At 40.4% G+C, this 12,350-nt stretch overlaps 1 protein-coding gene across 4 annotated transcripts in view; it reads left to right on the top strand.

Annotated features, from left to right (window-relative positions):
• OPA1 (OPA1 mitochondrial dynamin like GTPase) overlaps positions 1 to 12,350 on the top strand; it is a 91,439-nt gene that overhangs the window by 42,193 nt on the left and 36,896 nt on the right. For all 4 annotated transcript variants that reach the window (XM_004602993.2, XM_004602989.2, XM_004602991.2 and 1 more), the window contains 6 exons: positions 1,549 to 1,621; positions 1,714 to 1,786; positions 3,228 to 3,343; positions 4,170 to 4,234; positions 5,012 to 5,088; positions 10,976 to 11,141. In XM_004602993.2, the coding sequence (XP_004603050.2) occupies positions 1,549 to 1,621; positions 1,714 to 1,786; positions 3,228 to 3,343; positions 4,170 to 4,234; positions 5,012 to 5,088; positions 10,976 to 11,141 (570 nt within the window). The remainder of the gene's footprint in view (positions 1 to 1,548; positions 1,622 to 1,713; positions 1,787 to 3,227; positions 3,344 to 4,169; positions 4,235 to 5,011; positions 5,089 to 10,975; positions 11,142 to 12,350) is intronic.

Below are 12,350 nucleotides of genomic sequence, written 5' to 3'. Positions count from 1 at the left end.
TGAACGTTTGTTTCAGGGTTTTATGTCATGTGGAGAACTGTGTAGCATTTATGTTCCCAGATGCCGCCAGAGAGCAGGCAGTCATGTCTGGCTGGGGCAGTAGCCCGGTCTGATTGGCTCTTTTCTGCTCGACCTTTGTGATCTTCACTGAGCCAAATCCTGCTGGGGCTGGGTTGACCCTGGTGTAGGGAAAGGGGAGAGGAGGGAGGGCGGCAAATTCTGTGATTTCCTGTCTCTCCTTTCTTTCATTTCCTTCTCTTCTCTAATGTGCTGTATCCCTTGCAGTTTTTAGTTGAAGCCTATTACATTTTTTTTTCATGCCGAAGAATTAGTATTAGCTTAGAGCTGTGTATTGTCCTAGAGTAGGGTTCCTTTTATTGTTTGTTTTATTTGGGGGACACACCTGGTGGTGCTCAGGGTTTGCTCTGACTCTGCTCCGGGGTGATTCCTGGAGGTGCCCAAGGGACTGCTTATGGAGCTGCATGCCAGGCAAATGGAAGTGTCTTAGCCCCGTACCATCTCTGTGGTGCCATGGGTTTCTTTACTTTATTACTTATTTTTGTGATTTACAGTATTGGTAATGTTAAGGCTTCATGTCTGCAGTATTTAAACACGCCATCCTTCTGCAGAGCATCACCTTCAGAGTATGCATTTTTCCTATCTGTATTAATCTGAGTGGTCTTCTAGGAAGAGGAATTCTTACATGTATGTTTTTGTGATCCATATTTATATATTAATGCAAATTTTTCTCGGGACAAAGAACAGTTTTTTCACAGTTTCTGTTATATTTGGGAAAGGAGTTTTGACCCTCAAGACAATTGAGAACTACTGGGTCCAAAAGTAAGAACGTAATTATAAACAGTACAGTTTGATAAGAATTTAGAAAAACCAAAGCACACAGGAAACCAGTAGTAGCTTTTGATAGCCTAACTGCTCAGCTCTGTTAGCACTACAGCCTCTTACAGAAGCAAGCCAGACCTTTGCTTATTTCTTTGAAGTTAGGTAACTCACCTGAACCCTTACAGCTAGTAAATAGCAGAACTGAACTTTAAACTGAAGTTCAGTTCTGCTGAACTTTTAAACTGAAGCCGAACTCGGAAATGCTGCAGGTCATTCCAAGTTTCAATTTAAAACTTTCTCTGGGATCTGCACCCGGCAGTGCTTGGTGCTGCTGCCGCCTCGGCTCTTGGGTGGGAGCATCCACAGTGCCGTGGGGACTGTGGGGTGCCGGATGCAACAAAGGGTTCCTGCGCCCAGCACAACCCAGCCCTTGCGCCGTCTCCTTGTCGTTCGGTTTCAGACTATTTTGATAAGACATTTTCAGTATAGCAAAATCTATTTTTAATAGAATTTGAAATATATTTTAATGCTTTTGTGCAGATCCATATATTTCCAAGTAAACATGAGCATTTAAGCATTCATAAACTAAGCGTGCATTTATAAACTAAGCGTGCATCTATAATATTTTTATTTCTGAATTGTATATTACACTTTTAAAGAATTACATAAGGCTCTATCTCACATTTATTTTTCTCCTTCTAAAAATAGATCCAGCAGATAATTGAAGGAAAGCTCTTCCCAATGAAAGCTCTAGGTTATTTTGCTGTTGTTACAGGAAAAGGTATGAATGCATGGGTACTGTTGATTATTATAATTGATTTTTAGTTTTTCCCCAAATAATAATGATGAAAATTTGCAATCACCTCTCCCTAGGAAGCAGCTCTGAAAGCATTGAAGCTATAAGAGAGTATGAAGAAGAATTTTTTCAGAATTCAAAGCTCCTCAAGTAAGTGTCTTCTTTGAATATTGAGGGATTTTACAGTGAGAGTTTCCATCAAACTGTTTGCATCTAGACATTTGTTGTATTGTTTTGCTATTAGTTTAATAATTGAATTTCCAACATTTGGATTTTTTGTTTTGGTTTTTGACCACACCCAGCGGTGCTCGGGGCTTACTCCTGGCTCTGCACTCAGGTATCACTCCTGGTGGGACACAGGGGACCGTTCGTGATGCTGGAAATGAAACCCAGGTTGGTTGCATGCAAGGGTAGTGCCCACCCACTGTACTATCAGTACAGCCTTCATTTATTCCAACACAAGTTCTTAAGCTACTCTGTCAGAATTAGGAGCAAATCATCACATGTGACAGTGAATACAATGATTAAACTGCTGCTTGGGATGTGTGCATCAAACATAATAAAAATGCATATTAAGTTTTTTATTAAAATGATTTTTAAAGTCATCAGTTTTGAATATTGTATACATATTTCTCTTAAGAATATTAAGGGGTAGGGGGCCGGAGCGATAGCACAGCGGGTAAGGCGTTTGCCTTGCACTCGGCCAACCCGTATTCGATCCCCGGCAACCCATATGGTCCCCTGAGCACCACCAAGAGTAATTCCTGAGTGCAAAGCCAGGAGTAACCCCTGAGCATCGCTGGGTGCGATCCAAAAAGCAAAAAAAAAAAAAAAAAGAATATTAAGGTGTAGGACTATGAAGAATCACTAAAAAGTTATTTATAGAAATAGAAGGTAAAATATTGAGAGAAAAGGGGAAAAAAGCTAAAGGATAATTGGATCATATTAAAAATTTATATGTAGAGGGTTTCTTGAAATAGAAAAGTATGTTTGCTTCTAGATTAATCAAATAAAATCAGGATGGTTCTTAGAAAGAATATTGATTTGTTGGGGCTGGAGCAATAGCATATCGAGTAGGGTGTTTGCCTTTCACACAGCCAACCCCAGGTTTGATTCCCAGCATCCCATATGGTCCCCTGAGCATCGCCAGTAGTAATTCCTGAGTGCATGAGCCAGGAGTAATCCCTGTGCATCTCTGTGTGTGACCCAAAAAGGAAAACAAAATATATACATATTGATTTGTCCATTGTAAGGGGAGCTGATAAGTATGTAAAACTATACTATTTAGTGTGGTAGTGTAGTCACTAGCTTTGTGCATTGGTCAAATATAAATTAGTTAACATTGAGTAAGATTAAATTCATTCCTCAGTGATTTAGTCACATATTACATACAAAGTTAAGTAACCCTGTGTGACTGATAATTACCATATTGGATAACCCAGACACTGAATGAATTTTTCATCACAGAAAGTTTTATTGGATGGTGCTGGTATGTATGTGTGTGATGTTCTTGTTCTGACAAATCATCCTCAAATCTTCCAACACGGTAGTAGTAGCATTCTCCCTTTTTTTTCAATTTTGCTTTCTGTAGGACAAGCATGCTGAAAGCACACCAAGTGACTACAAGAAATTTAAGTCTTGCTGTTTCAGACTGTTTCTGGAAAATGGTACGAGAGTCAGTTGAACAACAGGCTGATAGTTTCAAAGGTAAGTTGGATTTTTAAACTAAGCAAATTCAAATATTTTGTTAGTGTCAGTTGGACCCTGTACTCCTCTTACTGAATCATTCTGTTAGTTCATTTACTACTAGATAATTCATAGAAAATGGGATCAATACAGTTCTGCACTTAAGCAAATGTGAGTGTAGGATTTTCCAGTTCAGATAGAATCATTCCTAGGAGCCACCTCTGAAGTTTGGACACACGGGTAGTTTGCAGGAGCATTTGGGACAAAGGTCCCATTATACTACCGAGGATTCGTCACCCCCATCTGAGGGGAGAGGGCAGCTGTGCGGTGCCAAGCCTCCGCACCCACGGCATCTACTCCTAAGTGCTGCTCTTCCTCATCTATGAATTTCCTTCCATGGTGTTATTTGATGGATGCGCGCCTTTTTTTTTTTTTTACGATTGGACATCTTGCCTAGTTATACTAGATATTTCTGCCTCTGCTCTCTGAGTGTAATTGACAGTTACAAAAAGGAAATGATGCAGCAAGCGAACTTAGCCAATGGCACACCCAGTTCCCTACAGCAACAGATAAAAACCCAGAATTTGGCCATGTTTGCGTGATGCTAGCATGTATGCATGCTCCTGGCTGCTGAATTCTGCTGCTTCCGTTGTGTGTTTGGGGGATTGGACGTGGAGCAGCTAGAGTCAAAGAGTTTAGAGAGCTCTGACCAAGAGACGGAATTCTGAAGATTGAAAGCCCGGAGTACGAGAGGAACACCCAGAAGTTTAGCCAGTAATAGCACTTAACCACTGCTTCAGGAAAGAACAGGAACCTTTAAACTGGACTGTCCTTCTTTCTTCCCCAGCAACGCGTTTTAACCTGGAGACAGAGTGGAAGAATAATTACCCTCGCCTCCGAGAACTCGACCGGGTAATGTTTGTGGACTTCATGTGTTTTGCTTATATTTCATATTTAACCCAACAAATCTAAGTTTATGAGAGAAATTTGGTGACCAAAATTGTTTTGTTTTAACCATAAATAATTTAGACCCATGAGATATATTTCTCAGAGCAGTGTTCTGTTCTATAATTAAAATCTTTATTGTGTATTATTTAAAAATAATTTGGGAACACAGGATGGTAAGACAAGTATTTAGAAACGATTTCTTCAAAAGTCGTACTAAATTAAACTGTCAGCTTTTTGCCTTTTCAACATGTGCTATAATGGAACTGAACGTTGGTTTTTCTGACTTGAGTATCATTTGAAGTGTGTTACTTTAATACAGCGTTGCTATATGAAAATCTTATCTGAAAAGAAAATGTTTTGGGGCTGAAGCAATAGCACAGTGGGTAGGGTGTTTGCCTTGCACGCAGCCAACCCGGGTTCGATTCCCAGCATCCCATATGGTCCCCTGAGCACAGCCAGGGGTAATTCCTGAGTGCAGAGCCAGGAGTGACCCCTGTGCATTGCCTAGTGTGACCCAAAAAGCAAAAAAAAAAAAAAAATTGAAAATGTTTTGTAAAAAACTGCATTTGGAATTGAGGGAATAATAGGCAGTTTCTCAGTTTATTGTCCTCTGAATATTGGCACATTCTTAAGATAGAAACCATGGTCATACTTGCTTCAAACTTAATCTTCATCTGCTAGTCTTCTAGAGGTCTTTAGTTAACTCTAAAAATTATACTAACCTCTATCTTTATTGCCTAGAATGAACTATTCGAAAAAGCTAAAAATGAAATCCTTGATGAGGTGATCAGTCTGAGCCAGGTTACACCAAAACATTGGTGAGTATTTGATTTTTTTCTTAAAGACTTTACTATGAGAATTATAATGAAATAGTATAGATTGATAAAGCCATGATTTATTGTAGCCTTGGCTCATCCCCTACCCCCTAACACTTAGTAAATAGGAAAGAACATAGAAGTATGTCTTTTGACAAAATTTAAACTTCTGTTGTTTAACCAACTACATTTTTTAGTACAGTAAATTATTTTTTAAATATCTTGAGAAGAGCTAGTGTAAGAGATAGTTTTCTACATGCTCTTTTTAGTCTTCCCTCATCTTTGCCTTTTATTATGTTTTACCTAATGCCTAAATTGTATTTCTATAGAATAATATAGGCCTTGTTTCATCTTCATCAAGGCATGATTTACGTATATATCAAAGTGTTGGCCCTAGTTGCCTTTACTGAAGTCTTCAGAAAAAGCATATTCTCTAGAAAGAAACGATTTGTCTATTTTCAAGTTCTCTTTTTGGAGTAATGACAGTTGAAACTTTTGCAGTATGTGTCTAATACATTGTGTAAAAATCACATTTCAAATGAACTCATACTATTTTTTTAAGAATCATACTTGAGAATAGTTTTAATAGCCTCAAATGCATCATTTTTAAAAACAGTCGAGCAAATCTCTTTCAGAGCAGACATTGCCTTCAGTTGGTGTTTTGTTTCTGTTCTTGGGCCACGCCCGGCAGCGCTCAGGGGCAGCTTCTGGAATCAAAGTCAGGGCTCCTGCGTGCAGAGCATGCACTCGTGCCTGGGGAGCTTCCTTCCTGGACCCTTCCGTTTATCTCTCCTGTCAATTTTGCCATGACTTTGTAACCTAAGGCCTTGTACACTTTAACTTGCACTTCATGCAAGTTATACAAAAATTAACCTTGACCTGTTTGCAGTTGTATCTTAATTTGACCATCTCCTTGTGCGTGGATTACCTTCCTAATGAAATCGGTGATATTTTTAAGAATTTCTTATTATTGATGAGAACTATTCTGACCTTTTTGTTTGTTTGTTTGTTTGGGGGCCACACCCAGCAGTGCTTACTTCTGGCTCTGTGCTCAGAGGTCTCCCCTGGCAGGCTGGAGGGACCATGTGAGTGCTGGGGATCGAGTCTGGGTCTGCCATGTGCAAGGCAAGCATCCTACCCACAGTACTATCACTCTGGCCCCGACTGCCATTAATTTTATATTTTTTCTGTATTTCTTGTGTTTGTTCATACTTGGAAATTGTCAGAATTTTATCCGTGCTGTAGTATATCATTCTTAAGCTTGAACTCAGAGTCTGGCTTTCCCCATCTGAGCACTTGTTTTTCTCTCCTCAATCAGAAGTTTTAATCTCTCTATTCAAAAGAGACTTTTTGCTTTGTATATATGTTCATTGACTAATCTGGTGTGTATATAAAGTATAATTTGTTACCTTTTTAAAAAATTGTTTCTGTTTTAAGCCAGTTCTATGGCTGTCAACCAGTTCACTTTTGAAACTGCAAAAGATATGTGTGTATGTGTCAACACAGAATGAATATGCTAGGTTATTAGAAGTAAAGTAACTGGAAAAGTAATCTGTAAGCTAGACTAACTAATGCTGTTTACGGGAGAAAAATATGGTACCTCTGAACTTTTCTGGCATCATTAAGTGAGATGGTCAGTTTTGGGAGAGAGTAGGTCTAAGATTAAAGTATGTCTACACAAAGCAAGCCTTGAAGATCAGTTAGCACACTAGTAGTCTCTGAAGGGAGCTATGAAGAGGCAGAGAAACCTCCATTGTCAGGCCGCCTTTTGCGAAGGTGAAGGATAGAACTGTTAATTCTATCAACTTTTGGACCGGATGATTCTGTCTGTTTTTTCAATCAACTTTCTTTTTAAGACCCTATAACTTCATCTGAAGAGAGAGCACAATAGCAGTTCCTAATCTTAACTCCTCGTGCCATAATGAATCCAGCCACATTATATCTAAAGCGTTTATTTTTTTAATGATATAGATATAGGTGATGCCTTAGTTAATAACTTTTTCTCATGTAATTTATGGTGTTTCAGATAGATACCTAAGATGATTGTAATCAGTTTTTGGTGGAATCAGGACTGGTGGAACTCTGTTTGGCGATTTTGAATCAGTGTTTTAAGCATTTAATGTTCTATCATGATCATTTGTTACTAAATTGTAGACATTCTACTGTACTTTAATTATAATCAAAGAAAATTATTGGGACTTAAGATTTGACATATGTTACATTATGGTTAGAAGTAAGCCTCAGCATTTTCACACAATACACCTGTCTTCAGAAATAACTGGTTGACCTTAAGCAGGAGATTTGGTATATCATTAACAAATGCGGTCATCAGCATAGCATTTCTTTGTTGTATGTCATTGGGAATAAGGACTGGCTAAGTTTATAGAAATACATGCTGGAAATGATCTAATGTGTTTGTGATTTTCGATCAAAAGTTTTCTCTTTGTTCTGTTGGGTTACAAAAATAAAAAGAGTAGGCCTTGGAGATAAGTTGGGGGGATGGAGCATGTGCCTTGATGCAGGAGCCCCAGGCTCCGTGGACCACGTGGTCCACTGAGCCAGAAGTAACTCCAGAGCACCTCTGGATGTGGCCCGGAAAACAAGCTGAAGAGTCAAAGGAGAGGATTAATGTACAGTTGAGTCTCCTAACTCAGATCAGAGGAATCAAGAAAGAATTTGATACTACGAAGTGAGGTTTCTGTTCTTTTCTTTTTGGGGTTTTTTGGAACTCCAGCCGACAGTACTCAGGGCCTACTCCGGGCTCTGTGCTCAAGGGTCATTCCCAGAACTACCCAGGGACCAGGCAGCTAGAGATCAAACCCAGCTTTCCCACATGCAGAGCAGGTGCCCCAGCCCTTTGAGCAAGCTCTGCTACCCCATAGTCAAGTATTTAAAGGATAAACAGGTAATAAAGTTTGAGACAGGAGTATTGCAGAGACCAAAAGATAAGAAGGTGTCACAGGTTGCCTGTGGCTTGAGCAAAGAAGGAAGTAAAAGCCAGAAGTTTGTAGATGCAAGTCAGATATAGATTATTAAGGACCTTTCCAACCATTTTCAGAAGTTTGGAGTCGGGGAAAGATTTCCTTTTGAACAGTTGGGCTCAGGGGTTCCAAGGGCCCTCCCAGAAATTCTCAGCCAACCAGCCCCGCGTTTCACTGTGAGGACCCGAGGATGTGGTGCTGCTAAGATCCACTGGCACAGAGGATTGCCCCGACTGCCCTGGTGTGGCTCGGGGGTCTCCAGGGTCACACCCAGGGAAGCTTGGTGTTCACTCCAAGACTACAGTGGAGATGCTCAAGTACCATGTGGTGCCAGGGATCAAACCAGGGTCAGCTGCATGCAGGCTCCCAGATTTATATTGTGAAAGATCTTTGTATTATAAAAAATCAACTACAGATGGAGGAAGCGCTAAGCAAAGGAGACAGCTGTCTGTTGAAATAATTGAGACAAGAATCATGGGGGCTCAGATTTGAATAGTGGTTGTGCAGGTGAAGAAGAAATATATTCGAGAGACATTTCTGAGATATTTGAGAGGCTAACTAGAAAATAAAAGTGACAGGATTTATCTTGGAGATTTAGGTAATAGAGAAGAATAAATTACATAAAGAGGACAGTTAAACCTTGCCATTACATTGCAACGAATTTATGAACATAAAGGTATCAGTTGACAAAGTTGAACTCATTAGAATCTTTACTGTTATTTTGCTTAAAGGTATAAAAAATTAAGTTTATTTTTGCAATTTGGAATTATATACTATATGATTTTGACATGCAAAAATATATTTTTTAAGTTTAGAAGCAGCATTTATAAGATGGTGTGCATAATGTCTGTCTAAATATGTAATTGTATATATTTTTTGAAAAAAAAATTTTACTATTGAGTCACCAATAGAAACAGTTACAAAGCTTTCATGTTTGAGTTTCAGCCATACAGTGATCGAATACCCATCCCTCCACCAGTGCACATTTTCCACCACCAATGTCTCCAGTATCCAACCTCCCCTTCCCAACCCTCTCCCGGCCTCAATGGCACACAACTTCCCCTATACTATCTCTCTACTTTTGGGCATTATGGTTTGTAGTATAGATACTGAGAGGCCATCACGTTTGGTCCTTTATGTACTTTCAGCACACATCTCCCATCCTGAAGGATTCCTCCAACCATCATTGACTTAATGATCCCTTCTCTATTCTAACTGCCTTTTTCCCCCATCTCAAGAGTCAGGCTACCAACTATGGAGCAATATTCCTGGCCCCTGTGTCTACTGTCCTTGGGTGTCAGTCTCATATTATGTATATAACCATTTTTTAATGATTAATTGAGCTGATAATTAATTAAACAGCAGGGCCTGGCAAGCTACCCATGGCATATTCTATACGCCAAAATCAGTAACGATAGGCCTCATTCCCCTGACCCTGAAAGAGCCTCCAATCGTTGGGAAAGACAAGTAAAGGAGGCTGCTAAAATCTCAGAGCTGAGTGTAATAGAGCCATTACTAGTGCCCGCTCGAGTAAATCTATGAACAACAGGATGACAGTGACAGTGATACAGTGAATTGAGCTATGAATAATGGTAGTTGTTGAGTGTTTTTGTATAATGTACTTAATTACCATAAAAACAGTTAGAGAAGTTCCTTTTTTTTTTTTTTGGCTTTTTGGGTCACACCAGGCGATGCTCAGGGATTACTCCTGGCTCAGGAATTATTCCTGAGGGTGCTCAGGGAACCCTATGGGATGCTGGGAATCGAACCCGGGTCGGCCCCCGTCATTTTCGTTTTTTGATTGAAGTCGTTTTCTTTTTCTTATTTAAAGGCGTATTATTGTCTTAGAAAAATTTTTAAAGCTTAAAGGAGTGTATTTAGTTTGATTACACATGTTTTATATCTTTACATTAATCGTGAGGTTTTGATCAATTTTACCTACTGGTATTTTGTTATACCTGTGCTTTGTTCTGTGATCACTGTATCACTGTTGTCCCGTTGCTCATCAATTTGCTCGAGCGGGCACCAGTAACATCTCCATTTGTCCCTGTCACGTCCAGAGTCAGGTGAATGAGGCCCATTATTGTTACTGTTTCTGGCATATCAAATACGCCATGGGTAGCTTGCCAGGCTCTGCCGTGCGAGATTCTGTTCTGTGATAAATTGTTAAAATTATACCAAGAATTTTCAGCTTGGGACTCTGTTTCACAGTTAGCACATACAGAGTGTATGTTCTACAAGACAAATAAGCACATGAAAATACACTTACTGTAATTAACCCTTAACACTAGTCAGTGTAAATTAAAACCACTCTGCAACACCTCTACAAACCAGTGAGTAAAATTAAAGTTACTTGCCAGCTGCTAGCAGGATGTGGCTAAACTAGAACTCTCCTACTTGCTGGCGTATCAGTGCTTCAGACCTTTAGATAACAGTTCAACAGGGTCTTTACAAGTTAACTCTGCAATTGCCCTGTAATCCAGCCATCCCACTCCTAAATATTTGGACAAGAGGAATAAATCTTGCACATGAATGCCGTAACAGCTTTACTTGTAACACCCCAGCAGTTGGAAATAACTCAGATGCCATGCAGGGGAATCCTGTAAGCAAAAATGAGAGAGAGAGACACAGAGAGAGAAGGAACATGCAGTATAACTACATGTGTGTAAAATTCCACAAAATTTAAACAAATTGGCAGTGACAGGAAGCAGAAGATCAGGCAGTTACAGCCATGAGGAATAATGGAAGTGGCATCCTGCTGTTTGGGGTCCTGCATAGGCCGTACCGTATGTTGAAACCCTAAGTTACATGCAATTTGCTCTAAGTTTATAATACTCAATAAAGCTGTCCTTTAAAACAATATTACATTTTAACTTAGGGTTTTTGAAACTTTCTTTTTTTCTTTTCAGGGAGGAAATCCTTCAGCAATCTTTGTGGGAAAGAGTGTCGAGTCATGTGATTGAAAACATCTATCTCCCAGCTGCACAGACCATGAATTCTGGGACTTTTAATACTACAGTGGACATCAAGCTAAAACAGTGGACTGATAAGCAGCTTCCAAATAAAGCAGTAGAGGTTAGGATATAATTTAGTTCAATGGGTAAGAAGCATTATCTGCAGGGAGCAGGAGCTGTGAATTTTAGGTTTTATTCCCACCGCTGCCACTATCCTTCGTTTTGGTCCTCAGGCACCATTGAGTCTTTACTCCCCATCTCTGTGTTGACATTAACTCTTCCTGCTGCTACTCTCATTAACTGTTGATATAAGAACTGACTGCTTAGTCAATGTGATGTTGTTCTGAGGGTGCTGGTTCTTCTTCCAAAGAGAGCACTTAACAAAACATGCAGACTCTGCTTGGATGTGAAATATCTTTAACTTCTTCTCTGGATAGCCATTCCATAAAGACCGTTTAAATGGGTGCGATGTTTGATAAGTTGATTTTCTGCAGGACTCGCTTACACTGGAATAGTTCCCTGGTGCCCATCTGACAGGAGTTCAGGCTAGTGGTTATGAGCGAGCATATTTCTGTCTCTCAGGTGTCTTGTCTCTGCCACTTAGTAGCAGTGTGACCCTCGAGGTAGTTGCTTACCCTATCTGTTTCCTCATCTTTGCAACACATTTAGTGCTGCCATGTAGGTTGTTCTAAGGAATAATATCTCTAAAAGTTAAATATCTGAAGGTCATCTCTCTAAAGTGCTTTTGTAATACCTGGTCTCTGGGAGCTGCCCGGTCAGTGCCAGCTGCTGGCTTCATGGCCACCCACGTGAACATTGGTTGAGCAGCCCGTCGTGCTGATGCTTCTTTGAGAAAGACTGCTCCGGCTGGGAGTGCACGCGAGGGTGTTGTCACATGCAAACAAAAGTGGCAACTAGTTTTGTTTTTTATTCCTTGGAACAAGACGTCAGTTTTACCCGATTCCCGTGTCTTCCACCCCACTGTCTCCACTTGCCTGTAGCCGCTAATCTTACAGCCCCCCCGCTCCTGGCATGAGCTACTGTTGCTGACCCCTGGTCAGTTCCAGTCTCACTTGTCCCTGGACAGAGAGCTGCGAAGCCCTAGTTCCTAGTCGGAGAGCAGCTCCCTGCAGTTTACCAGCTGTCCGAAGAGTCTCCGAGGCCCTGTCCTGGGAGGGGAGAGTTTCCTTCTCAGGCTCAGCTGCAGACGTGGCAATGACAGGGCCAGTGCATGTGTCTCCTGCCCCTCCCCGCTTCGAACCTGAATGTGGAAGCAAGATTTGGAGGGCCATAAAGATCTATTTTAATCCTTGGTTATGTATTCTTGTAG

Source organism: Sorex araneus, chromosome 2, assembly GCF_027595985.1.
Source record: "Sorex araneus isolate mSorAra2 chromosome 2, mSorAra2.pri, whole genome shotgun sequence".
Taxonomy (NCBI): domain Eukaryota; kingdom Metazoa; phylum Chordata; class Mammalia; order Eulipotyphla; family Soricidae; genus Sorex; species Sorex araneus.
The sequence above is the reverse complement of the archived record's forward strand: the minus strand, read 5'-3'. Positions and strand labels throughout refer to the sequence as shown.